At 56.8% G+C, this 26968-nt stretch overlaps 2 protein-coding genes across 4 annotated transcripts in view; one reads left to right on the forward strand and one right to left on the reverse strand.

Moving 5' to 3' along the window:
• Window positions 1-15: 15 nt before the first annotated feature.
• REXO4 (REX4 homolog, 3'-5' exonuclease) lies at window positions 16-8935 on the reverse strand. Of its 2 annotated transcripts, XM_006062481.4 has the most exons (8): window positions 8439-8935; window positions 6089-6423; window positions 4227-4364; window positions 3848-4041; window positions 3017-3105; window positions 2112-2186; window positions 1375-1449; window positions 16-949 (listed from the first exon to the last, which is right to left on the reverse strand). In XM_006062481.4, the coding sequence occupies exons 1-8, from the start codon at window positions 8649-8651 to the stop codon at window positions 836-838; spliced, it is 1233 nt and encodes a 410-aa protein (XP_006062543.2). In that variant the 5' UTR covers window positions 8652-8935; the 3' UTR covers window positions 16-835. The 2 variants fall into 2 exon arrangements, with proteins under 2 accessions (XP_006062543.2, XP_025118198.2); XM_025262413.3 differs by lacking the exons at window positions 3848-4041; window positions 4227-4364 and adding an exon at window positions 7972-7980 and having other exon boundaries at window positions 6089-6232; window positions 8435-8935.
• Window positions 8936-15498: 6563 nt separating this feature from the next.
• ADAMTS13 (ADAM metallopeptidase with thrombospondin type 1 motif 13) overlaps window positions 15499-26968 on the forward strand; it is a 34115-nt gene continuing 22645 nt past the window's right edge. The window contains exons 1-7 of one of the 2 annotated variants that reach the window (XM_044926508.2): window positions 15499-15566; window positions 15898-16202; window positions 16534-16600; window positions 21653-21792; window positions 24046-24129; window positions 24642-24766; window positions 24887-25033. In XM_044926508.2, the coding sequence (XP_044782443.2) occupies window positions 16110-16202; window positions 16534-16600; window positions 21653-21792; window positions 24046-24129; window positions 24642-24766; window positions 24887-25033 (656 nt within the window). In that variant the 5' untranslated portion in view covers window positions 15499-15566; window positions 15898-16109. Of the gene's footprint in view, window positions 15567-15897; window positions 16203-16533; window positions 16601-16630; window positions 17096-21616; window positions 21793-24045; window positions 24130-24641; window positions 24767-24886; window positions 25034-26968 lie in introns of those variants that run through there. The other variant, XM_044926509.2, reaches the window with a different exon arrangement.

Here is a 26968-nt window from a genome sequence, read left to right on the forward strand (position 1 = left end):
TCCACAAGGCGCAGCTCAAATAAAAACATGCGTTTATGTCACACGACCTTCGTGGTGGCTTCAGACTTTTCACACGGCTGGCGGGGGCTCAGCGTAGCCTAGGGCGCCGCACGCCCCCCTCAGTGCAGAAGGCTGTTCCTGTCCTCAGAGAGCCCGCACCCCAGGCCAGGTGGGGCGCTGCAGACACCCGCATTCACACGTCCATTCAGGTCGGGAGGCACCCACCTCCGGGAAAACCACGCTGAGCAGCCCAAGCCCCCTGCCTGCTGCGGGCTCTAACCGGGAACTTAAATATAGCGGGTGTGCACGGCGGGGAGGGGGGGTGTGCAGCGAGCAGAACCCCAGCCTCAGGAGACCCCCCAAGCCCCCGAGTGGCAGAGAAAACCCCTCAACGAGGGTGCGACGGGGCAGCTGTGCGGCCCACGGCCGAGTCCACGGAGTTCCTTCCTTCTCGTTGCTGACAGCGGTGAGGGAAAGGCCCTGAGAGGAAGGTGCCCCCGAGAGGACGGTGCCCCCGAGAGGAAGGTGCCCCCGAGAGGGCGGTGCCCCCGAGAGGACGGTGCCCCCGAGAGGGCGGTGCCCCCGAGAGGATGGTGATGGAGGCCCGGGGACAACCGGACGCTTCCCGCCCTGGCCCCTGCGTGGGAGAGGCCCGGACTCCACAACCAGACGGAGACATCAGCTCAGCTCAGCAGCACGCACGCTGCGCGCCTCTGCCGCCATGATTCTGAAACCCGCCCTCAGTGTCCCGGCTCTGGGGGCTCCGGGGCTCCATCCGTCGTCTGATGTGGCTGCGGCTCCCGCGGGCGCGAGGGTCACCGGGGGTGGGGCCCTGCTAGGCGTCCTGGCTGTGGGCCTTGGGGGCGGGGGGCCGCCTGTCCCCGGCGAGGCTCTCCCAGTCCCTCTTCACCAGGACATACAGCCTCATCGCCACCTGCGCGTCCTGGACCTGGGGGACACAGGGCATCACCACGGTCATCCTGCCGGTGACCGGTGTGGCCACACCCCTCCGTCCATCCTGCAGCTCCAGAGTCCCGCTGCCAGACGTGGGGCCATGACGACCACTGACGTGGCCCCCGCTCAGGGGAGGGATGGGCATGCTGGCTCACGAGGGGCCCCAGACGCCACACAACTCGGAAGGCCACCCCCTGCCCAGGCCCCACCCGATTGTGGCGACGTGCTCCCACGTCCCATGGGCCCAGCCCGACACCCAGAGGGCCAGGCTCTGCGGGCCCGCAGCCTCACCCTCAGCCCTTGGGGACCTGCGATCTAGACGGGACCCGGGGGCCCGTCACCCCTGTCATCCAGGACCCGGAGGCCCATCACCCCCGTCACCCAGAGGCCCGTCGCCCCCGTCACCTGGGACACGCTTACCGAACAGTGCTCCGCCTGCTGCACCTGGATCCCCAGGATTCTCTCTGCAAGCAACTTCAGAGACGGCCGTCCACTCTGCCGAGGACAGGGGAGCACGTTGCCATATTCGGGTGGGGCCTGGGCAGGGGGTGGCCTGCCGAGCACTGACCCAAGGAACTGTGAGTGTCCCTCCCACGCGAAGTGGCCGTGTGGGCTGGTGACTGCCCGCTCAGCCTGCGGAGGACCAGGGAGGGACTGTGCATCGTTGGCCCCGGGCGGCCCTGCTCGTGGCAGGGTGGGGAGCGGCCCTGCTCGTCGTGGGATGGCCCTGCCTCTGGAACGCACACAACGTGCCTTCTGAGCCTCGGCTGGGGGCGTGATCACAGACAAGAGCGGACCCACTGCCCTCAGCGGCACAAACTTTGGGTTGGCCAAGTCTTTTTTCTCTAAGATTACTTTTTTTAAAAAGGCCTAATTCTCCTTGTGATTCTCGTTTATTTATTCACTGGTTTTTTTTGGCTGAACCATGCAGCATGCAGGATCTCAGTTTCCTGAGCAGGGACTGACCCTGGGCCCCTGGCAATGGAAGCGCCAAGTCCCAGCCACTGGACAAGTAGGGAAGTCCCTCCTCTTAGTTTTAAGGGTTAAAAGAGAAAACCAAACCAAACCCAAACACCTCTAACCAGGACGCCAGCTTCCAGGGACCAGAACCCGTAATCATGTGAACCACGCCTTCAGAGCCACATGGCTTCAGGTACCTTCACTCGGGTCCTGAAAGGCTTGTACTTCTGAGTGTCCCGGATCTTCTTCTTCGGGTGGCCCAGAAACAGTGCCTGGAGGAGGAAGGTACGATAGGCGTTTTGGTGTTTGATGGCAGAAAGGTGCACGCCCTTCTCAGAATCCCACACCGAGCATGCAGACAGGACAAGGCACTGGTGAGAGCCTGAACTCCCGGGGGCGATTATCAGGGGACAGGTGATGCTCAGCAGGAAGAACGCGTGGACGGAAACACAGCCTTAAAAGCGGGGAAGGTGGAGACTTAGTCACCAAGGAACCAGTGACCATTCATCCCGCATTTGAGTTTGCATCACATATGCACACGGGACGTCAGGGATGAAACGGGTCCCCCCGCAACCTTGAGACAGGCCCAGGAAGAGGGTGGGAGGCAAGTCTGCCCAGGTTACCAGGGTGGGGAGGGCATGGGGGCTGAAGGGGGAGCCTGAGGCGAGCCAGTGCGGCCCGGGGCAGAGACCCTGGCGGGCACAGGCCAAGCCCCACCCTCGGGGGCACAGGAGGGGGCCCTTGGAGCTGGCCTGCCGCCCGGCATGCTGGCTATTGGGGGCCAGCCTGTGAGACGGCCTGCCTGGGGTTTCGAGGGAACAGGCACTGGGGGTGCCCCCGCCCGGGGAGGGGGCTCTGCCCTGAGGAGTGGGGCCGTCGCTGGGCAGGGAGGCAGCGTCAGCCACGGCTCTGTCTACCTGGTGTGTGAGGAGCCGCCCCCTGCCCCAGCTCTCCCTGTGGGCGCGTCACCCACATCAGGAGGCGCGCACAGCACCCCTGACGCCGCGGGACACAGAGGCGCAGGCGGCACCCCCGACGCCGCGGGACACAGAGGCGCGGGCGGCACCCCCGACGCCGCGGGACACAGAGGCGCGGGCGGCACCTTGAGGTCGTTGTGCAGTGCATGTCCGACCAGAATCCGGCCCTTGAGCAGCTCCGCGACTTCCCTCTGAACAACTTCAAACTCTTCTCCTGGAAGCCACACACAGGAGGGGTTTCAGGGCCACGTGGAGAGTGAGCGCTCCTGCCCCGTCAGACCCGGGGTGGGTGAGGCCCTCAGGAGCTGGGGGCCAAGGGGAGGCTGCGCGAACCGTGCTCGTGCCCTCGGGCTGCCCGCCCGGCCCAGGCAGCACTGGCAGAGCCTGGGGCCGAAGAGCGGCCAGGCTGCAGCATGGGCCGTGCTCGAGGACCCGAGAGGTGTGGACGGCAGAGACCACGCGGCCGGAGGAGGGGGCAGCTGCCTCAAGCCCCCGCCCTTAGGATCCCTCCAGGCCCCAGATCTCAGGGCCCCGAGCACAGCTCACCCAAGGGCAAAGTCTACAGACCAGGCCCCCGGGTGTGTCCCAAGGTGGGACACCTCCGCCCACCCCCCAACCTCATTCCCAACGCCGCAGCCATAGGGATCCTGAGGGAACCTGCGAGAACCCACCCCAGGCCAGGCCTCCCGCTGCTCGCCCCATCCCCACGGCTTCCGAATAATCTAGAAGACCCTGCCACCTTTCCCGCCTCCCCAGGCCCATCTTTACCTCCCAGCGGCCTTCCTCCGACACCCACCTCCGTCCCCACTGCGCAGCGACACCGCAGTTCAGGAACACTGGCCCGGCTGACAGTCAGGTGGCCAAGAGGCAGCCAAGCCGACACAAAGCCCACCCACCCGGGAGGGAGGAGAGACCGCCGGGCCCCCGCAGCAGCCGTGCCCAGCTGAGCCACCCACCCTGCGCCAGGTCCGCGGGCCGGACCCCGCTGACTGCGGTCCTGTAGTCAGTCACCGGCTGGGTTGGCTTCACATGCTTGTCGTACACGCACCTCCCGTGCTGGTTCACCAGGGACACGCGGGCCACGATGCTCTCCTCCCCCTTGGGGCCCACGCCCACCATCTCGCAGTCCATGGCTAAGGCTTTAGTCAGCCTGGTGGGGAACCAAGGCTCCAGGTTAACCCCGCGGGACCCGGGACCCGGTTCCATCGCTCAGGGATGTGCTGAGGACCGGGCTCGGCCAGACGCCGAGGCGCCTGCCCACATGACGGGAGGGGAGGGAAGCAGCCCTTTCCTGAAGACCCCCTGGCCCCCCAAGGCTGAGCGCGCCCCGCGTACCCGCCGAAGGGCCGCTCCTTCACCAGCGTGCCGCTGCTCTCGCTCTGACCCAGCTGCTGCCTCGCTATGCTCGCTGCCTCCGGGCCGATGGCCGCTTCAATGTCCGCTGGGTCAACATCGTCAAACCAGATGTCGTCTCTAAGAGACAGAGGGGAGAACGGGCTGAGTGTGGTGGCGAGTGTGGCCCGCTCTCAGGGCGCTCAGGCCCGTGTGCCTGGCCGCCGGCCACAGTGATCACCTTGGCACTTTCCCATTTAATTAAAAAATACGCCCTTTAGCTAAAATGGAGGAACCACAGAGCAACAAAAAGAACACGAAACAGAAATACACCTCCACCCCTGCTCGGGTGTGACGGCTGCTGACGTTTTCTTCTCAATGACAGAATGAACAGCTACCAGACATTTAGGAACCACAGATAAACATGCTGCCAGGAGAACGGAGACTCAGACACCCCTTGGTGCCCGCGGCGTCCCCGTGCCGAGCCCGCAGACGGGGACGCCCAGGCTGCGATGCTCAGTAGCCAGGTCCTCTCCTCCGAGACGCACTGGCCGACCGGACAGGCCCCCTGGCGTCTGCCCGCATAGGCCCCTCCCTCGCGGGGCTGATCCCGACCACACCGCCGGCGTCACTGAAACGAACCAGCCTGTCGTCCATCCCCGCCCCCCGGCGGTCCCTTCTCCACGCAGAGCCCAGCTGGGACCGCTCTTTCCCAAGAGGGCGCCCGGCACCGGGACACACACAGGCCCTCAAACGCTGCTTCCCGAAACCTCCAGCCATCGTGTCCTCAACCCCCGGCAACACATAGCCAGGTAGACTTACAGACACGCCACCCCCTGCCGAGCCATGGACAGGCAGCTGCTGGCCGGTCCCCTGTGTGGGCGACACCCAGGCTTTGTTGAGTAACCACCAGGCACTGGGGCGGCATGGGCACCTCACAGACCTGCAGTGGTGACCAGGCTGCGGCTCAGGGCTCCTCAGGAACTTGCCCCAAACCACCCACTGGCAGGATGTGGGAGTCGGTTTTGAACTCAAGTCTTTCTGGCTTTGGTGTTCATTCATTCCACACGTCTTTCCTGGGGGCCCAAGAGGTGCCAAGCCCTGTTCTGGGCCCTGGAGATACAGCAGCTATGGGACAGGGTCAGCCTCCGCTATGCCTACGTTCTAGGGGAATAGACCTACCCTAGGTTAATTCTTGGAGAAGGCAATGGCAGCCCACTCCAGTACTCTTGCCTGGAAAATCCCATGGATGGAGGAGCCAGGTAGGCTGCAGTCCATGAGGTAGCGAAGAGTCAGACACAACTGAGCGACTTCACTTTTACTTTTTACTTTCACGCATTGGAGAAGGAAAGGGCAACCCACTCCAGTGTTCTTGCCTGGAGAATCCCAGGGACGGCAGAGCCTGGGATTTAGGAACCACAGATAAACACGCTACCAGGAGAACAGAGACTCAGACACCCCTTGGTGCCCATGGCGTCCCCGTGCCAAGCCCGCAGACGGGGACGCTCAGGCTGCGATGCTCAGCAGCCGGGTCCTCTCCTCCGAGACGCACTGGCCGACCGGACAGGCCCCCTGGCCTCTGCCCGCACAGGCCTGGTGGGCTGCCATCTGTGGGGTCACACAGAGCTGGACACGACTGAAGTGACAGCAGTAGCAGTGGGTTGCTTCTGAATCGCCCGCATCGCCCGCGTCGCCCGCGTCGCCCGCGTCACCAAAGAAGCCCACAACCCAGGACAAAGTGGCAGAGGGGCCACCAGCCGCGGCCTCCTTAGGGAGAGAGGCCTCAGTCGCTGTGACCGGCTAGGAGGCTGAGGCACGGGGCGGCCAGGGACGCCGTGTCCGTCACCACGTCCCATGGTACTTACTTGGTGGGTGGGGCTGGAGGCGAGGGGGCGGTCGGCTCCTTCGCTTTCCGCTTCTTATGTTTGATGTCGCCTTGTTGCGGAGAAATGTCTCCATTGGTCCTTTTCTTGGCCCCTTTCTCCTTGGGCTGCACCTGTATCTTCCTGCTCATCAGCGATCCCGAGGGCCCGGAGGCCCCTATGACCTCGGGGTCTGTGTTTTCCGTCCCCATCGCATCTCTCTTTGCTTTATCTGAGATCGAGTTTCTATTTTGTTGGACACGCTGGGGCTGCTTTTTGGAATCCGTTTGAGACAGAAGTGGAGGCTCTTGTGGAGTCTGTAATCTTTGTTTCAGCAGCTAATAGAACCCAAAACAAAATATACAACACGTTGTAATTTGGAAATCACACACTAGAGACTGAAAAAAAAGTGTGTCTGTGTCTAAAAGCAGCCTGTGCCCACGTTCACAGTTATTTTAGAGCTGACTCCTTCACAGCTGGCGCGTGGTGGCCACTTCCTCAGTGAGATTTCTTGCTTTGCTCCTGCTGTGAGGGTCTCAGGAAGAGACGGTCACGTCCAATGACACGGGGTGGACCACCACACCCCTGCTCCCCTCCAGGGAGGGCTGAGGTCTCCCAGCCCAGCGCCCTGGGTTAAGACCCTGCTGTGCAGCAACCCGCTGAGTGAGGAGGCAGATCCTACCTACCTGTTCCTGTGATGTTTAAGGAACAGGAGAACTGCCTTTCTTGTATGAATTAGAGAAAACGTGAAGTTTCTTCCCACAATAAATATCCATCCTTCTGCTCGCTTCTTTTTGCTTTACTTTCTTGTGAGAAAGAGGCAGAGTTACAGCTCAGGAAGTCCGAGACCCCTGGGGTTGCCCGAGGGAATTTCACGGTCTCTGCGTCAGGACAGGAGAACGATCTGGACTTCCCCCTTAAGGCGCAGGTTACAGTCTCAGAAGCCCTTCTCTGCTCTCCCCCTCACACACTCTGAGGCTCCGGGAGAGATCTCAGGAGCTCAGAAGAGGCTGCAGAGACACCATGAGGGTCGGCAGCAGCAAAGAGTGCAATCTCTCACCCAGCCCTGTGCAGCTGTACCCCAGGTGCTGGCTGTGTGACCCTGGGCCTCGTCCCTCAGCTCCTCCCAGTCTCCTCATCCAGAAAACAGCGGTACAGCAGCAGCCAGCTCCAGCGGAGCTGGAGACAATTCACGAGTGAAGCACAGCCAACAAACAGCACTCAGGAGATAGTGACCGGTAAGTAATCTGCAAGTGAGCCTTGGCCCACTGATGGGCCAGAAAGGCAAGGAGGTATAACGTGACATTACGAGCAGGGAGTTGGGTGGGGCGGAGGGGTCTGACTCCTGGTTCTGCTGACCTGGTTGCAATCTACTTAAACTTTTGGGCCCATTTCCTCATCTGTAAAATGCAGAAGATAAAAGATCTCAGAGTCAGTCTCAGGTTAAATATGAACACATCACCTCATCTCACCCAGCAGTGTCTAAAGCACATTTGAAGCGCTCAGTGATCAGTGGCAGTGGTCACCGATTAAAGGCCCAGTGTTACCAGAATTTCATGGCTAACAGATGGGGAAATAGTGGCAACAGTGACAGACTTTATTTTTTGGAGCTCCAAAATCACTGCAGATGGTGACTGCAGCCATGAATTAAAAGGCGCTTAGTCCTTGGAAGGAAAGTTATGACAAACCTAGACAGCATATTAAAGAGCACAGATGTTACTTTGCTGACAGATGCCTATATGGTCAAAGCTGTGGTTTTTCCAGTAGTCATGTATGGATGTGAGAATTGGGCCATAAAGAAAGCTGAGCGCCAAAGAATGGAAGCTTTTGAACTGTGGTGTTGCAGAAGACTCTTGAGAGTCCCTTGGACTGCAAGGAGATCCAACCAGTCCATCCTAAAGGAGATCAATCCTGGGTGTTCATTGGAAGGACTGATGCTGAGACTGACTGAAGCTCCAATACTTTGGCCACCTGATACGAAGAACTGACTCATCGGAAAAGACCCTGATGCTGGGAAAGATTGAAGGCGGGAGGAGAAGGGGACGACAGAGGATGAGATGGTTGGATGGCATCACCTACTCGATTGGACATGAGTTTGAGTGAACTCCAAGAGTTGGTGATGGACACGGAGGCCCGGTGTGCTGCAGTCCATGGGGCCGCGAAGAGTCGGACACGACTGGGCGACTAAACTCAACTGTTAGCAGGACCCTCTGCATCGAGCCTCTGCTGTTCAGCAGCCCACGCGCTCCGGCCCCTGCGATCGGCTCTGCTCCCCGAGTCCACACCAGCCCGCGCGCCCCGCGTGACCCACACACCGTCCCCCTCTTCGCCCGTAGGGCCCCTGCGGACTTGCCTCCTGCAGCGCCTTCCAGTTCGGGGAAAAGTCCTCCGGGGCCTTTGGGGGCCGCACCGCGACCACTCCGGGGTCGACCCCCGGCGTCCCGCCGGCTTCTCGGGCTTTGTTCTTCCAGACTCTTTTCTTCCGTCTCGGCTTCCTGACGGGCCCGGCGTCCGGCGCAGGGCCACGCGGCGCGCGCCCGGCGGCCGGCCCCCTCGCCTTCACCATGCCGGCCCCGGAGCCCGGCTCACTGCCCTGCGGGACCCCGGAAGCCGCCCGACACGCGTCCCCCTCACGTGGGCGCCGGTTTCCGGGAAGTGCTCGCTCTCTCCCCAATCGGGCTGGAAACCGGGCCTTCGCCTCTGGTTCCACACAGCCGGGAGAAGGGCGGGCCTCCTTGGCTGCTAAGGAGAAGGGCCGACGCCCTAGTGAGCGGCGTCCGCGGTTGGAGGCCACGGGTCGAGTTGGAAGAAGCCCGGGATGTCTCTGAGGGCCGGCCCGGGGCCGAGAAAGGCGAGCGCCGGAAGGGGAGCGAGGGGGACCGCTGTTGGTGTAGCACCGAGGCCGGGCCGGAGGGGAGCGCGGCAGGCGGCCGCCAGGGGGCGCTGGGCGGCCGGACCGGGGAGCGGCGGGCGCGGAGCCGCTGTCCCCCGGCAGCTGTCCCCACCCCGGCCGTCTTGCCTACGCGGCAGGGACACTCAGGCACAGGGCCGGGAGGGAGGACCCCAGGTGGCACAGCCTGCTCTCCGCGGTCCAGCAGCATCCGATAACAAGGATAAAGCGCTGGGACAAGTGTTGTCTGTTCAGTTCAGTTCAGTCGCTCAGTCGTGTCCAACTCTTGCGACCCCATGGACTGCAGCACGCCAGGCCTCCCTGTCCATCACCAACTCCCGGAGTGTACTCAAACTCATGTCCGTTGAGTCGGTGATGCCATCCAACCATGTCGTCCTCTGTCGTCCCCTTCTCCTCCCGCCTTCAATCTTTCCCAGCATCAGGGTCTTTTCAAATGAGTCAGCTTTTCACATCAGGTGGCCGAAGTATTGGAGTTTCAGCCTCAGCATCAGTCCTTCCAATGAACACTCAAGACTGATCTCCTTTAGGATGGACTGGTTGGATCTCCTTGCAGTCCAAGGGACTCTCAAGAGTTTTCTCCAACACCACAGTTCAAAAGCATCCATTCTTCGCCGCTCAGCTTTCTTTATGGTCCAACTCTCACATCCATACATGACTACTGGAAAAAACATAGCTTTGACTAGATGAACCTTTTTTGGCAAAGTAATGTCTCTGCTTTTGAATATGCTGTCTAGGTTGGTCATAACTTTTCTTCCAAGGAGTGAGAGTGTTGTCTGTTATGTGACAACGATGATGTCACTCGCACCTCCTGCCTGGCTCTGACAACACCTGGAGGCCAGGCCTGCGTTTCCCCAAAGCTCCCATCCCAGCCTCTGTACCCGTGCTGGGGGGCCTTCAGGGAAATTCAGATACCAAATCAGCAGTTTTGTATCCTAGCAACTGCCACCAAGATGAGAAGATGAAATGCTGTGGTAGAGACCGAGGAAGGTTAAGCCTGCCAGAGAACACGCAGGACGCCCAGAGAAACAGGAATTTCAGATAAAGGATAATTTTTACCATAATATGTTCCATATAATAGCTACAATATGAGGGCATACTTCTTGTTTAGTTGCTAGGTTGTGTCCCAACTCTTGTGACCCCGTAGACGGTAGCCCGCCAGGTTTCTCTTGTCCATGAGCTTTCCCAAGGCAAGAATACTGGAGTGGGTTGCCATTTCTTTCTCCAGAGGATCTTTTGACCCAGGGATCCAACAACATCTCCCGCTTGGCAGGCAGATTCTTTGTCACTGAGCCACCTGGGAAGCCCTGAGGGCATCGTTGTTAATGTTCAGTTGCTAAGTCATGTCCAACTTTTTGCAACCCCATGGACTACAGCACACCAGGCTATCCTGTCCGACACCATCTCCCAGAGTTTGCTCAAACTCATATCTGTTGAGTTGATGATGCCATCTGTCCATCTCATCCTCTGTCATCCCCTTCTCCTCTTGCCCTCAATCTTTCCCAACATCAGGGTCTTTTCCAAGGAGTCGTCTCTTTGCATCAGGTTGCCAAATTATTGGAGCTTCAGCTTCAGCATCAGTCTTTCCAATGAATATTCCGGGTTAATTTCCTTTAGGACTGACTGGTTTGATCTTCTTCCTGTCCAAGGGACTCTCAAGAGTCTTCTTCAAAACCACAGTTTGAAACCATCAATTCTTTGGTGCTCAGACTTCTTTATGGTCCAACTCTCACATCCTGTACATCACTACTGGAAAAACCATAGCTTTGACTATACAGACCTTTGTCAGCAAAGTGATGTCTCTGCTTTTTAATACACCATCTAGGTTTGTCATAGCTTTCCTTCCAAGGACAAGCGTCTTTTAATTTCATGACTGCAGTTACCATCCACACTGATTTTGGAGCCAAAGAAAATAAAATCTGTCACTGCTTCCACTTTTTCCCCTTCTATTTGCCATGGGGTGATGGGACTGGATGCCATTATCTTAGTTTTATTTTTTAATTTATTTTTTTATTGAAGAATAATTGCTTTACAGAATTTTTCTGTTTTCTGTCAAACCCCAACACGAATCAGCCATAGGTACACATCTCTCCTCTCCCTTTTGACCCTCCCTCCCATCCCCCTCCCCACTCCACCCCTCTGGGTTGACACAGAGCCCCTGTTTGAGTTTCCTGAGCCAGACAGCAAATCCCCATTGGCTCCCCATTTTCCATATGGTAATGTAAGTTTCCCTGTTACTCTCTCCATGCATCGCACCCTTTCCTCCCCTCTCCCCATGTCCATAGATCTGTTCTCTATGTCTGTTTCTCCGTTGCTGCCCTGCAAATAAATTACTCAGAATCATTTTTCTAGATTCCGTAAATGTGCGTTAGAATACAATATTTATCTTTCTCTCTCTGAGTCACTTCAGCCGTTTAACAGGTTCTAGGTTCATCCACCTCATCAGAACTGACTCATATGTGTTCCTTTTGGTGGCTGAGTAATATTCCACTGTGTATATATCCACAGCTTCCTTGTCCATCCATCTGTCTATGGGCATGGAGGTTGCTTCCATGTTCTAGCTATTGGAAATAGTGCTGCAATGAGCAATGGGATACATGTGTATTTTTAATCTTAGTTTTTTCAATGTTGAATTTCAGGTCAGGTTTTTCACTCTCCTTATTCATCCTCATCAACAGGTCCTTTAGTTCCTCTTAATTTTCTGCTGTTAGAGTGGTGTCATCTGCATACCTGAGGTTCTTGATGTTTCTCCTGGCAACCTTGATTCCAGGTTGTGACTCATCCAACCCAGCATTTTCCACGATGTAGTGGAGGTGATGGAATTCCAGTTGAGCTATTTCAAATCCTGAAAGATGATGCTGTGAAAGTGCTGCACTCAATATGCCAGCAAATTTGGAAAACTCAGCAGTGGCCACGGGACTGGAAAAGGTCAGTTTTCATTCCAATCCCAAAGAAAGTCAATGCCAAAGAATGCTCAAACTACCGCACAATTGCACTCATCTCACACGCTAGGAAAGTAATGCTTAAAATTCTCCAAGCCAGGCTTCCGCAATACATGAACTGTGAACTTCCAGATGTTCAAGCTGAAAAGGCAGAGGAACCAGAGATCAAACTGCCAACATCCACTGGATCATCGAAAAAGCAAGAGAGTTCCAGATAAACATCTATTTCTGCTTTATTGACTATGCCAAAGCCTTTGACTATGTGGATCACAATAAACTGTGGGAAATTCTGAAAGAGATGGGAATACCAGACCACCTGACCTGCCTCTTGAGAAACCTGTATGTAGGTCAGGAAGCAATAGTTAGAACTGGACATGGAACAACAGACTGGTTCCAAATAGGAAAAGGAGTGTGTCATGGCTGTATATTGTCACCCTGCTTATTTAACTTATATGCAGAGCACATCATGAGAAATGCTGGGATGGATGAAACACAAGCTGGAATCAAGGTTGCTGGGAGAAGTATCAATAACCTCAGATATGTAGATGACACCACCCATATGACAGAAAGTGAAGAAGAACTAAATAGCCTCTTGATGAAAGTGAAAGAGGAGAGTGAAAAAGTTGGCTTAAAGCTCAACATTCAGAAAACTAAGATCGTGGCATCCAGTCCCATCACTTCCTGGCAAATATATGCTGAAACAGTGGAAACAGTGTCAAACTTTATTTTTTGGGCTCCAAAATCACTGCAGATGGTGACTGCAGCCATGAAATTAAAAGATGCTTGTTCCTTGGAAGGAAAGTTATGAGCAACCTAGATAGAATATTGAAAAACAGAGACATTACTTTGTCAACAAAGGTCCGTCTAGTCAAGGCTATGGTTTTTCCAGTAGTCATGTATGGATGTGAGAGTTGGACTAAAGAAAGCTGAACACCAAAGAATTGATGCTTTTGAACTGTGGTGTTGAAGAAGACTCTTGAGAGCCCTTTTGACTGCAAGGAGATCCAACCAGTCCATCCTAAAGGAGATCAGTCCTGAGTGTTCATTGGAAGGACTGATGTTGAAGCTAAAGTCCAATACTTTGGCCACCTGATGCAAAGAGCTGACTATTGGAAAAGACCCTGATGCTGGGAAAGATTGAAAGCAGGAGGAGAAGGGGACGACAGAGGATAAGATGGTTGGATGGCATCACGACTCAGCGGACATGAGTTTAAGTAAACTCCGGGAGTTGGTGATGGACAGGGAGGCCTGGCATGCTGCAGTCATGGGATTGCAAAGAGTCAGACACGACTGAGCCACTGAACTGAAGACCTTTTTTATATAGTTCTTCTGTGTATTCTTGTCACCTCTTCTTAATCTCTTCTGCTTTTGTTAGGTCCTTGCTGTTTCTGTCCTTTATTGTGTCCATCTTTGCATGAAATGTCCCCTTGGTATCTCTCATTTTCTTGAGGAGATCTCTAGTCTTTCCGTTTCTACCGTTTTCTTTCATTACTTTGCATTGTTCACTTAGGAAGGCGTTCTCATCTCTCCTTGCTCTTCTCTGGAACTCTGCATTCATTTGGATAGATCTTTCCCTTTCTCCCGTGTCTTTTGCTTCTCTTTTCTCAGCTATTTGTCAGACATCCCGGGACAACCACTTTGCCTTCTTGCATTTACTTTCACCCTTACACCAGAAGAAGAAAAAAAAAATTCCCTTGTTTATCTGAAATTCAAATTCCACTGCTGTCCTGACTTTTTCTTCTAAATGTGGCACCCCTCTTGGGGGCAGGGGTATTTAGATGGCGCCATGAAGAAGGTGATGTTTGGGCTGAAACTGGACTGTAAAGACCCGGGGTGAGAGGGAGGGATAGAACCCTGGAAGTGTCTGAGGGATGGAAGGCAAGCTGGCGGGGGTGGAGGGGGGGAGGGTGCGTAGCTAAAGGTCTGTGAGCACAGGGGGCGGGCTAGGGAGGCAGGCAGGGGGCTGACAGGGACCAGACCGCGAATCACAAGGCCTGGAGGCTCAGTGGACATGCCATCCTAAGGGCAGAGCTGGGGCTTGAGGACATCGGATGGGAGTGGGCAGGAAGAGCCAAGGGGCCAGGTGGGGAGCCCAGTCCAGATCCCAGCCCAGGTTGATGAGATGGCCGGATGAGCACGGGTTGTCAGTTTGGGTCTCGGAAGCGCTGCCAGAGGTGGAGTCGGGCATGAGCACCACCCACTAGGGTGGGATGCCTGCCGGGAGCCGGCATATTGCACATTGAGTGAGGATCTGGAATAGCTCAACTAGAATTCTATCACTGCGGGGGGCCAGCGTGAGGCACTCCGCCCATGGCAAAGGTCATGAGGAAGGAGGCTCGGCATACGCAAAGGCGGGATCGAGCCTCAGGAGTCCCCCTGGAAATTCTCGAGCATCTACCCCGAAAACCAGAGTCTGCCTACTTTCTGCTTTGTGCTTTCACCTACACCTCTGACTTTACGGGGGGCTGTCCCCCACTACCTCTCTCTGAAAAAAGAGTTAGCTTACAGCTCCAGTTAATAATTCCTGGGTGTGACAGTGTTTCAACCTACAAACTCCTTTGGAAATCCTCTAGCCTGCCTGAATAGGTTTTTCCGGCCACATGTGATTGTCCAGAGCCTCCCAACTGTGAGAGGCAGGAGATGTTCTAAACTGTCTAAACACAGATTCCTTTGAGTAGTTAAAAGATTGATTAGAAATTGTATTGGTGAAGGGTTTTTTCACTTGTTGAGCCAATGTTTGCTGCTAAGTCTCCATACTCCTTACCTACTGTGTCCTTGGCAGTGTATTGATTGATATAATGGGTGTATAGAAATGTAAAATGCAGCTTTGTCCAATGCTTTTTTGGAGGCTGGTGCCTGACTTTGGAATAATCACCTTTAGAGAAAAATAAGTTTCTTAAAATGTTAACAGGCCTCCGGGCCAGAAGATGATGTAAATCACCTGAACTTTTGCATATGATAAGTTTGAAAGCCTGGCTTCAATTAGAACCAGGAACTGCTGTCCTTGCATGACTCCACCCCTTCCCCCATTATCCTTTATGCACAACTTAAGGTATAAAACTATTTTGGAAAATAAAGTACGCCCCTTTTTTTTGTTCACCGAAATTTGGTCTCCCCATGTCGTTCTTTCTTTCACCTTCTGGCTGAATCTTTCCTCTGAGGCGGGGAAGCTCGTCAAGCCTACTAATTTTGCCTGGGCTTCTAAGATCCGACCGGGGAGGCCTTAGTGTCTCCTCTACTTCGGGAGAACGGGAGGACGCCTGCGGCCTTCGTAGGTGACGTTAATACCCTGCTTTGGAATTTTATTCAGCCTCTTTTCTCCACTGAATTTTCCTACTGAGCTATCCTTATTTCAGCCGCTTTTCTCCACTGAATTTCCTCACTGAGCTATCCTTATTCTATTACTCTTTGTATCCTTAATTAAAGTGTAATTAAGCAGTTGTTTCCTGACCCTCGCCTACGCCGTCTCTCCTTCGAATACCCTGGATCAGCTGGGGCTGGTCCCCGGCAGATGCCCATGGTAGATAAAGGGCAGAGGCTCAGACCACTACTGACACCTGTGAGGGGAAGCGGACCCGCCCAGATGAACGGGCAGGTGCCTCCAGCGTAATGGGACTCGAAGGGGGCTGAGGTGAGCATGGAACAGGGGGACCCCCTCCCTCGTTAGCCTCCTGCTGGGGAAGGCCTCCTGGAGGCGGGAGGGAGTGGGGCACACGTTCCTGAGAACCTCCCAGCAAACGCAGGGGACCAAGGAGCCTGGGACGCTGAGTGTGCCTGGTGCCCCCAGCCCAGTGCTGTGAGCGCCCGCCGGTACAGACACAGGCCAGGCAGTGGCCGAGAGGGAGGGAATGAGGTGATGATGGGAGTGCAGGGACAGGTCCCCGAAAGCAGGGTGTCCCTGGGGGTGCGGCAGTCACACCACTGGGAAATGAATCCCACCCCTCCCCAATCCCCAACCCCAGCCCCGTGCTCCCAGGGGCAGGCTGGGTGGCAGTCCTCTGAGTCAGAGCCAGCCCTGCGCACGGCCAGGACAGCCAGGAGGAGCCATCAGGCCGCCCAGTCCCCCAGCGCCTGCCCTGGGAGGAAGCGCCCGTGAGTAAACCCAGCCTACTGGTCCAGCCCCGAGGCCCGCCTGCCCAGCACTCCAGGATTCCTGCAGATCATTGCAGGCAGCATGGCTCCCTCCGCGCCGGGGAGATGCGTGCGGGGGACCCTCACTTCTGCGCTCTTCTTCCTGAGCTGCTGGGCGCTCCCTGATCCCCGGCAGGTGGGTGGGCCCATGGGGCCGTGGTGCTGGGGGAACCTGGGAGCTGGGAATCCAGACTCTTCTGGGGCTCAGGGCTGGGTTCCCTGGGGGGCGAGGGGGCGCCCAACAGCGTTTGGGCAGAGGGGGAGGAAGTCTGAAGGCAGAGGGGTTCAGGGGAAAAGTGGGCTCCCTGGAGATGGAGTTGGCCTCAGTGTTGTGCACCCGATGGTGAGGGCAGACGCCATCCCCCCACCCCGCTCTGTCCAGGGCCCCTCTTTCACCCCTCGGCCTGCTCCCCCCACCCCCCTCCCTGTGTCTCCTCACTCCTCAGTGCTGTCTCTCTGTCTCACAGCAGTTTCTGCAGGCCCTGGAGCCAGCGGACGTGACCTCTTACTTTGGCCCCGATGCTGCCTTTGAAGGTACGCGTCCTGGTGGGCCCCCTTGCAAGGGCGGTTTCTCAGAGCCCACAGGGGTCTGGGGAGGCAGGGGCATCTCCCCATTGAGTCAGGGGGCCCGGCTTTTTGTAGACTCTGCTGGGAGGAAGTCAGAGGCGCCGCTGTTGCTCTTAATTAATTCTGGTCCTCTCTGCCAAGTTGATAAAGACTGGTCCGGGTGTTCCAGGCGAGCTGGGGTTCTGACCCTGGGAGTCTCCTCAGTATCTCGCTCGAGGCAACGGTCACTCATTAGCTGGTCTCTCCCGGCCCAGTGCCTCGCCTGGGCCGACCGGCTCAGGAAGTCTTGTGGGTTTCTGGCCAGGATGTAAACATTTATGTTTTCTGTGAGAAGCAAGACGGGCACTGGGTCGCGCTCCGGCCAGAGCCTCTTCCTGCTGTTCCTGGGCCGCCTCTGTGGGCCTCTCCGTGGTGCCAGCCCCCTTTCCGATGAGGACCACTGGGGACTTTGATCCAGAGCTGGTAGGGACCAGGGGCAGGGCGAGCAAAGAGTGAGGGGTGTCCTGCTCGTGATTGCTCTGGGGTCGGGGTCAGGTCCCTGGGGCTGGGCTGGTGGGCCAGCGGGGACCCCTGAGAGGACCCGGAGGGCCGATCAGGGGTGAGCGTGGGGCCTCCTGTCTCCCGTGGTGCCCCTGTTCGATGTGGCCCCCCTGGCCTGTGCCTGCGAGGACAAGGACGAGGCCGGGCCGTGCAGGGCCCCACGCTGCTCCCTGGCGGCCCTGGGCTGGCTCCTCTCCTTCCGCTTCCAGCCTGAGCTGGGCCTGCTGGCTGCCTCCTTCGCCAGCGAGCGCGCGGTCAGTGCCTCCCTGTGGCTGCTGAGGGGGCCTCCCCACCCCTGCCTCACAGGAGGCCGGGCCCTGCTGCCCCTGGACGCAGCAGCCAGGCTCACCTACTGCTCGGGCCTCATGGTGAGTGGGCGCCCGGGCTGGCTGGGGGGACACCATGGGGCAGATGTGTCCCCCAGCCCCCAGATGCGAGAGCAAGACCGCTTGGATCTTAGCCAGACTCTGACCCAGTGAGGGCCTGCTCCTTGCAGGCTCAGAGAAGCCGCTGAGTTCCCTAGGGCCACCCAGCTAGCAGGGGCAGAGCTAAGTGCAGGCTCGGGGCGTGGGGGACGGGAAGAGGGTAGGCTTTGCAGTCAGAGCTGAGCTCGGGCTCAGCTGCGCCCCTTTGTCCAGCTGACCCGGGGCCGGCCCCTCGGCTGACCTGGGCTGTCCCTGAGGCGCGGTGAAGGCGGCCCCGGCCTCCTGGGGGCTGTGGGGACTGGCGTCACGTGCCGTCACGCAGTGTCACTCAGTGAGCCGAGCCATTTATGTCATTACAACCCCCCGCCCCCCGCCCCCTGCCACCAGATTCCCGGGTTGGGCGGTCCAGCCTGGGCCGAGACAGGGCACTCGCGGTCCACCTGGTGACAGGCAGCACTTTCCATTAGTGCAGGCCTAGCACGGCCCTTGAGAACCCCTCCATCCTTATCTGTGGTCTTTACCAGGCCCTGCAATCTGGGGGCTGAAGCCTGAGCACATGATGGGGAATGGGAACCCGGCCGTGGGAGCTGGCAGCAGGAGGCAGTCAGTGGGTGCAGCCCCAGAGGGCATGGGTCCCCTGCTGTCTCCCACAGATGGGCTCTTGGGCCTTGGACTCGGGGAGGAGCCCTGGGAGAGACCCAGGGCCAGTCCGTGCCTGGTGCCGTGACAGCCCACCAAGGCCCTTCCCTGCACAGGGGGAAGGGCTGGTAGACCAGATGGCTCTCTGTCCTCCAGGAGGGCGACATCCTGGGGGGTGTAGACAGGTTCTACATCCAGCCATTGAAGAAGCAGCACTGGGCACTGGTGCATCCCTGGGGGGCGCACAGCCCCACCTGATCCACAGGCCCACCCCTGGGGCCCCCACCGTTCCAGGTACAGCTCCTGGGAGGGGGAGGGGGCTGTGGGCAGGGACGGCTCTGGGGGAGGGCCCAGCTCTCCTGATGCCTGGGGCCGTGCAGAACAGCCGAGCTCCTCGAGCCGCCTTCGTGAGCATGCAGGGTGTGCCAGCCCACGGGGCAGGCCGGGGGGCACATGGCCACCAGCTGTGCCCTCAGACTGTCTGCTCTGTGGACGTGCAGACCTCCCGCCTCTGAACAGCCATTCACCATCTACAAAGCACATTCACGGACATGGGCCTTGGAGCCTTGGGCCCTAGGTCAGAGGTTGCTGAGAGTTCCCACGCTGCAGATGGGAACCCAGAGGCCCAAAGATGAGAAGTGCCCGCTGCAAGCCTGCGCAAGGACTCCCGGGCACAGCCAGGGTGGGAGTCGGCCTTGTTGCCCGCAGGCCTGCTCATGCCTTCCCCAGGCTGTGTCTGCTGCAAGCACGGTGGGGTCCTGGGCTTTTCTTACCATCCTGGGGCGACGTTGTGCTCCAGTGTGCCCACAGTGGGGCTCTGGGGAGACCAGAGGACATAACCGCCATGCGGTCGCTGCCTTCCGGGCCTTGTGCTGACCTGCATGCCTAGCCAGCCCAGAGGGCGGAAGGAAGTGTCTCCACCTGAGACAGCCATCCTCCCAAGACCTGGCCACCTCTCTCCTGCGAGCCAGGCGAGCCGTCTGTTCTAAAAGTCACAGCGTGAGTGACGTGGGAGAGCTTGGCACTTCCCACTCCCTGCCCGAGGAGGGCAGAGATGTCCTAACTCAGTTGGTGGCTGTCCGAGGGCACAAGACCACGGGCGCTGAGAAGCCAGCTCCAGGAGGGCCAGCGTGGAACTGTTCGCTCAACACCGAAAACAAGCTTCTAGTTAGGAAAGGAGAAGAGGGGACGAGTAGATTAGGAGTTTGGGATTAACATATATACACTGCTGCTGTTGCTAAGTTGCTTCAGTCATGTCCGACTCTGTGCGGCCCCATAGACGGCAGCCCACCAGGCTCCACTGTCCCTGGGATTCTCCAGGCAAGAACACTGGAGTGGGTGGCCATTTCCTTCTCCAGTGCATGAAAGTGAAAAGTGGAAGTGAAGTCGCTCAGTGACCGGACTCTTAGTGACCCCATGGACTGCAGCCCACCAGGCTCCACTGTCCATGGGATTTTCCAGGCAAGAGTACTGGAGTGGGATGCCATATACACACTACTATATATGAAAAGAAGTACATCAAGGCTGTATATTGTCACCCTGCTTATTTAACTTATATGCAGAGGACATCATGAGAAACTCTAGGCTGGAGGAAGCACAAGCTGGAATCAAGATTGCTGGGAGAAATATCAATACCCTCAGATATGCAGATGACACCACCCTTATGGCAGAAAGTGAAGAGGAACTCAAAAGCCTCTTGATGAAAGTGAAAGTGGAGAGTAAAAAAGTTGGCTTAAAGTTCAACATTCAGAAAACTAAGATCATGCCATCTGGTCCCATCACTTCATGGGAAATAGATGGGGAAAGAGTGGAAGCAGTGTCAGGCTTTATTTTTTTGGGCTCCAAAATCACTGCAGATGGTGACTGCAGCCATGAAATTAAAAGATGCTTACTCCTTGGAAGGAAAGTAATGACCAACCTAGATAGCATATTGAAAAGCAGAGACATTACTTTGCCAACAAAGGTCTGTCTAGTCAAGGCTATGGTTTTTCCAGTGGTCATGTATGGATGTGAGAGTTCGACTGTGAAGAAAGCTGAGTGCAGAAGAATGGATGCTTTTGAACTGTGGTGTTGGAGAAGACTCTTGAGAGTCCCTTGGACTGCAAGGAGATCCAACCAGTCCATTCTGAAGGAGATCAGTCCTGGGTGTTCTTTGGAAGGAATGACGCTAAAGCTGAAACTCCAATACTTTGGCCACCTCATGCGAAGAGTTGACTCATTGGAAAAGACTCTGATGCTGGAAGGGATTGGGGGCAGAAGGAGAAGGGGACGACAGAGGATGAGATGGCTGGATGGCATCACCGACTCGATGGATGTGAGTCTGGGTGAACTCCGGGAGTTGGTGATGGACAGGGAGGCTTGGCATGCTGCGATTCATGGGGTCACAAAGAGTTGGACACGACTGAGTGACTGAACTGAACCGATACATGAAATGGTACAGTGGTAAAGAATCTGCCCACCAGTGTAGGAGATACAAGAGACTTGGGTTCTATGTATTGGTCGGGAAGATCTCCTGGAGGAGGAAATGGCAACTCACTCCAGTATTCTTGCCTGGAAAATCTCATGGACAGAGGAGCCAAGCAGGCTACAGTTTGTGGGGTTGCAAAGAGTCAGACACGACTGAATACACACACACACACACACACACACAATAGATAAACAAGGTCCTACTTATAGCACAGGGAACTCGACTCAACTGCTAAATTTTTTTTGTAATAACCCAAAAGGGAAAAGAATCTGAAAAAGAACGCATATATGTGTGTGTGTTTTTATATATGGGCTTCCCATGTGGCGCAGTGGTAAGAAATCCTCCTGTCAAGCAGGACACTCCAGTTTGATCACTGGGTCGGGAAGATCCCCTGGAGAAGGGCATAGCAACTCACTCCTGTGTTCTTGCCTGGAGAATCCCATGGACAGAGGAGCCTGGCAGGCTACAGTCCATGGGGCTGCAGAGTCAGACATGACTTAACAACTGAACACACACACACTCGTGCTCATGTGCACACACACGCACACACACACACATATGCACACACACGCACATACACACACATAACTGCGTCACCGTGCTGTACACCTGAAACTAACATTGTAAGTTACTATACATCAGTTAATTAACTAACTAAATAAATGCTTAGGAAATTAATAATTAGAAAAGAACTAGCAAACGGCTCACTCCGTCTCCCTGTGCCAGAGGCAGTTCCCTGCAAGGAAGCTGAGGCTGGGGCCCGCCAACTCCCCCCTCCCCACAGTGGATGGCATGGGGGGCTTCCCACCGCGTCTCCAAGCCCACAAGCATAGGGGATGGTGACGCCTGGCCATGCGAGGACCTGAGGTCAGTCGACCCAGTGGCCAGAGCCCCATTTCACCCGCTTTCCAGGACCCCGGCTCTCAGCCCTGCCCACTCCCTCACCAGGCCGTCCCCCTGCCCCTCGCCTCCGGAGACAGGCCGCCGGGCACGTCCTGCACCTGGAGCTGCTGGTGGCCGTGGGTCCTGACGTCCACCGGACCCATGGGGAGGAGACAGAGCGCTACGTGCTCACCAACCTCAATATGGTGAGAGAGTGCTGGGGCAGCGGGCTCTGTGGGCATTGCGGACCGGGGGCGGGCTCGGGGGCCTGGGGGCGGTGGTGGTGCTTGGAGGCCACCACTGGCCCGTCCTTGGGAGCCTGTGGACACAGCTCCCCGCACCCGGGGCTTGCGCACAGTGTCAGTGGGCTCGCTTATCTGGTGGGTCGAACTCGGTGTAAGCCTGAGGCTGGGGTCACATTTGAGGCTCAGGGTCCTGGGGTGGGGAGAGATGCGATCTATTCTTATCCCCCACTTAACTGGGGAGTGCAACGCCCAGCTTCTTGCTCCTGGGTCCCTGTGCTCCGGGACTCGCAAGCCTGGCCTCTCCCCCAACGTCCCTTTGACCTGGGGGCCCCTCAGCTCACACTGGCTCGTAGTGGGGCTCCCCCACGCTGGGCTCTCTCGGTGCCCTTCTTGCTGGCACCCCCGTGTGGGAGGGGCTCCCCCTCACTTGACTTCTGGGGTAACAGCGGGGGCAGGACACACAGCTCCCACTGATTATTATCTCGGAGACAAAGATGCAGCATAGACACAGGCGGCCCCAAAGCTGGTGATCGCGCTCCTGCTGGAGCCGGGCCACACCAGAGCACATTCGCTTGTAAATACACAGAAACACATGCGTCCTAGGCAGCCAGGTAAGTTTCCACAAACCTTGGGAGAGCAATGCCCCCACTGGCAGCACCAGGGTCCGAGCTGCTCCCCTGGTGAGTGGACCCTGGAGGGCAGGCAGCGTCAGAAGGCGGGGTCCTTGGCATCACCTTGTTCCCAGCGTCACGTGTGCCCAGCTATCTTGGAGAAAAGGAAGGTCCCAACCCCTGGAGAAGCTGGCTCAAGTCCAGGACAAGCCATCTTGGGTTTCCAGCTCCCAGACCCCAAGAAGGAAAATATTCCCTCTAAGTCACTTGAAAGCTCTTGTTTCCAAGCTTTGGGGGTGCCTCTACCTCTAATATACTGAAATTTGATCATCAAACCACGCTCCCTCTGGCCATTCAACGTGTTTTATGAGGCCCAGCAATGGTCAGGGAGTACTGCAGACTGGCTCCTTCCCAGGTGGTGCGGGCCGTGGTAACGGCCCACGTCACGACCGGGCACCCACCGTGTGCCCGCTGTGTTGTTGCTAAGTCTGCCAACAGCTATGGAAGTCTTTCTCTCCCTCTTACAGAGGAGGGAACTGGGGCCCTGAAGTTAGTTAACAGGATCCTGAGGACACAGGTAGGTAGGGGGAGAGCCTGGCTCAGACTCAGGTCAGCCGAGGCCTGTGGTGGCCACATCCTTTCTGCCAGATGCCACGTCTCTAGAGGACAAGCTCATGTGAACAACCGCTGCGCAAGGTGACAACCTTGCTGGCATCTTGGCAGATGCACTGGAAGAGCAGGAACCGGGTGTAGGAGTGCTCAGTTGCTCAGCTGTTCCCAACTCTTTGCGACCCCATGGACTGTAGCCCACTAGGCTCCTCTGCCCATGGAATTTTCCTGGCAAGCATACTGGAGTGGGTTGCCATTTCCTCCTCCAGGGGATCTTCTCCACCCAGGGATCAAACCTGCGTCTCTTGTGTCTCCTGCGTTGGCAAGTGGATTCTTTACCACTAGCACCGCATGGGAAGCCCGGGAAACTGGAGGGGAGCCTTCTCATTGGGGTGCCCAGGGAGGAGACACAGGGCAGGGGGAGGAGGTCCTCAGCTGCCTCGTGGAGATGAGCAGAGATGAGAGAGGTGTTGGACGGAGATGAGAATGGACAGGGTGGCTCCAGGCCGAGAGGAGTGAAAGTGAAGTCACTCAGTCATTCCAACTCTTTGCAACCCCATGGACGGTAGCCTGCCAGGCGCCTCTGGCCATGGGATTTTCCAGGCAAGAATACTGGAGTGGGTAGCCATTTCCTTCTTCAGGAGATCTTCCCAACCCCAGGAGTGACCTGGGTCTCTTATTGCAGGCAGACTCTTTACCATCTCAGCCACCAGGGAAGCCCGTGTTTGAAAGGAACATTCTAGACGGATGGCAGTTATTTGCATCCTATTGTTTCAAGGGTTCTCTGTGTTGGCTGGCCTTCCTGAGCCGTGAGCAAAGGGAGGGCCGGAGGACCGACTGTCTCTATGGCTGGTTTCCAGCTGGAGGACTAGCACCTCAGGTTCCCCCCAGGCTGATGGAGCATCCTTTCCAGGCACCTCACCCCCACACCTGGATCCCTGCCGTCAGCCACAGCCGCCCTCATGTGTCACCTCTCCTGCCCGCCCTTCCACAGGGGTCAGAGCTGCTGAGGGACCCATCTCTGGGGGCTCAGTTCCGAGTTCACCTGGTGAAGATGGTCATCCTGACCCAGCCTGAGGTAGGTGCTGAGCCGGGAGCCCAGTACCTGGGAAACTTGTTTCTGCAGTCTTTGACCTCTGTCCATAAGATCTGCTGGAGAAGGGATAGGCTACCCACTCCAGTGTTCTTGGGTTTCCCTGGTGGCTCAGCTGGTAAAGAATCTGCCTGCAATGCAGGAGACCTGGGTTCGATCCCTGGGTCGGGAAGAATCCCCCGGAGAAGGGAAAGGCCACTCACTCCAGTATTCTGGCCTGGAGAATCCCATGGACAATACAGTCCATGGGGTCGCAGAAAGTCGGACACGGCCGAGCGACTTGCACTTCACTTGTCCAGCGGGTGCACGGCAGGGGTGATGTCTTCCTGCCCAGCAGCCCTGGCTCCGAGCTCCAGCTGTGCCCTGCTGAGCCCCAGGCCCCGCCTCTGTGCCCCGGGATGGTGGTAGCGCTGCCATGAGGACCGAGGCCGCAGCAGCAGCCAGCACCCCGCTTGGGGTGCAGCCCCTAAAAGTGTGCTCTGTTGCCGGCCTCCCAGGATGCTCCAAAGATCACAGCCAACATCACTGCGTCGCTGCTGAGCGTCTGTGAATGGAGCAGGACAGTCAACCCTGAGGACGACACGGACCCCAGGCATGCTGACCTGGTCCTGTACATCACCAGGTAGCCGAGCCCCCACAGGCGTGCCAACCTGCCCGGGAGCTGCTCCCGTTCTCTGCCAAGGTAGCCTGCTGGCGGGCAGGCACCTCAGAGCCCCCCGGGTGTCTGTTCTCTCTTCCTGAGGTTTGACCTGGAATTGCCCGATGGTAACCGGCAGGTTCGGGGGGTCACCCAGCTGGGGGGCGCCTGCTCCTCCTCCTGGAGCTGCCTAATCACTGAGGATACCGGCTTTGACCTGGGGCTCACCATCGCCCATGAGATTGGGCACAGGTAAGGGGCCCCATGCCCTGGCCCCAAGCTCCAGGCAAGGACTTGACCTGGGGAGGGGAGGTCATGGCTGCTGGGGGTCTCAGGAAGAGCCAGGTGGGAGGAGCCTCTACCCCTGACCCAGTGGACTTGGGAGGGTGAGGTGCAAGGGCTTGGAAATCTGATACTTCTTTATTACCAAATAATTAAAACATTTTTCCCCCCCAAATATAAGCAAAACAAACTTAGGAGTTAGAAAGTTATTATTGTAGGAAATTCATGTAAAGGAAAACAAGGCTGTAAAAATCACCCCAAATCCCACCACTTGGAGAAAACATCCATCTTTTCTTTACACACACACACACATCGTTTTCATCCACAAAATTGGGATTATGCTGCACGTTGGTAACTGCCTTTAAAAAATTTTTTTCCACGTAACCATTTTTTTAATTAATTATCTTTGGCTGCGCTGGGTCTTCATGGCTCCTCTCGGGCTTTCTCTAGTTTCTACGAGCGGGGGCTCCGCTCCAGCAGTGGCGTGCGGGCTTCTTGCCGCGGCGGCTTCTCACTGCGGAGCGCCCGCTCTGGGGGTCGTGCGCTTCAGTAGCTGCGGTGCGCGGGCTTAGTTGCTCCGAGGCGCGGGGGATCTTCCTGGACCAGGGGCTGAACCTTTGTCCCCTGCATCAGCAGGTGGATTCCTAGTCACTGGACCACCAGGGAAGCCAAGTTAACTGCCTTTTTATGAAAGAATATATCCCAAACGTTTCTCTCAAATGTTCTTTTACAATATATGTTGATTTTTTTTGGTATGCACGTATTTTACTCAATCCATTCCCCAGTGTTAGACTTAGGTTATTTTCAGACTTTTCCTCGTATGACTGTTACACGCTCTTTGGGCAACTCTGTGCTCCTCTGTCAAAGAAGGCAATGGCAACCCACTCCAGTACTCTTGCCTGGAGAATCCCATGGACGGAGGAGCCTGGTGGACTGCAGTCCATGGGGGTCGCTAAGAGTCGGACACGACTGAGTGACTTCCCTTTCACTTTTCACTTTCATGCACTGGAGAAGGCAATGGCAACCCACTCCAGTGTTCTTGCCTGCAGAGTCCCAGGGACGGGGAGCCTGGCGGGCGCCGTCTGTGGGGCCGCTCAGGGTTGGACATGACCGAGTGACTTCACTCTCGCTTTTCACTTTCACGCATTGGAGAAGGCGATGGCAGTCCACTCCAGTGTTCTTGCCTGGAGAATCCCAGGGACGGGGGAGCCTGGTGGGCTGCTGTCTGTGGGGCCGCGCAGAGTTGGACGCGACTGAAGGGGAGCCTGGGGGGCGCCATCCGTGGGGTCGCTGAGTCAGACACGACTGAGCAACGCAGCAGCAGCAGTGCTCCTCTGTGTTTTCTACCAAGAGTGGGGGGTGTCTTGCTTTTTTGATTTTTAGTCTTTTCATTATGAAAGCAAATACCTGCTTCCTATGAAAATTCAAATAGTACCGGAGACTCCTAAAGTGGAAAGTGAGTGCCTAACTTCCTCGCCCACCAGCCCCCCACTCCCACATGCTGCCTGTTAGCCTCCTGCCAGCGTGGAGGAGTTCCCATTCCCCTCTGCCCCCCGCCAGGACAAGGCTGGGCTCCTACCCACAGCGGCCACTTTTACCCCAGTTCTCTGCATCTCTGCCTGACTTCTCCCCCCGCCCAGCCATCACAATTCCTCCATCTATCTTTTTTGTAAAAAATATTTATTTATTCATTTATTTAGTTGCATGGGGTCTTAGGTGCCCCCACCCCCCCACCATGTGTAATCTCAGTTCCCCTGCACTGGGAACCAACCCTCCACTGCACTGGAAAATGAATAATTCTCAACCACTGGACTGCCAGGGCAGTCCCTCCTCCATCTATCTTGTTTGGAGAAACAAACAGGAATTGAAAACCGTTGCCTTCCCCTGGGAGCAGAAACCCTGGCC

Source organism: Bubalus bubalis, chromosome 12 (genome assembly GCF_019923935.1).
Source record: "Bubalus bubalis isolate 160015118507 breed Murrah chromosome 12, NDDB_SH_1, whole genome shotgun sequence".
NCBI classification, from domain to species: domain Eukaryota; kingdom Metazoa; phylum Chordata; class Mammalia; order Artiodactyla; family Bovidae; genus Bubalus; species Bubalus bubalis.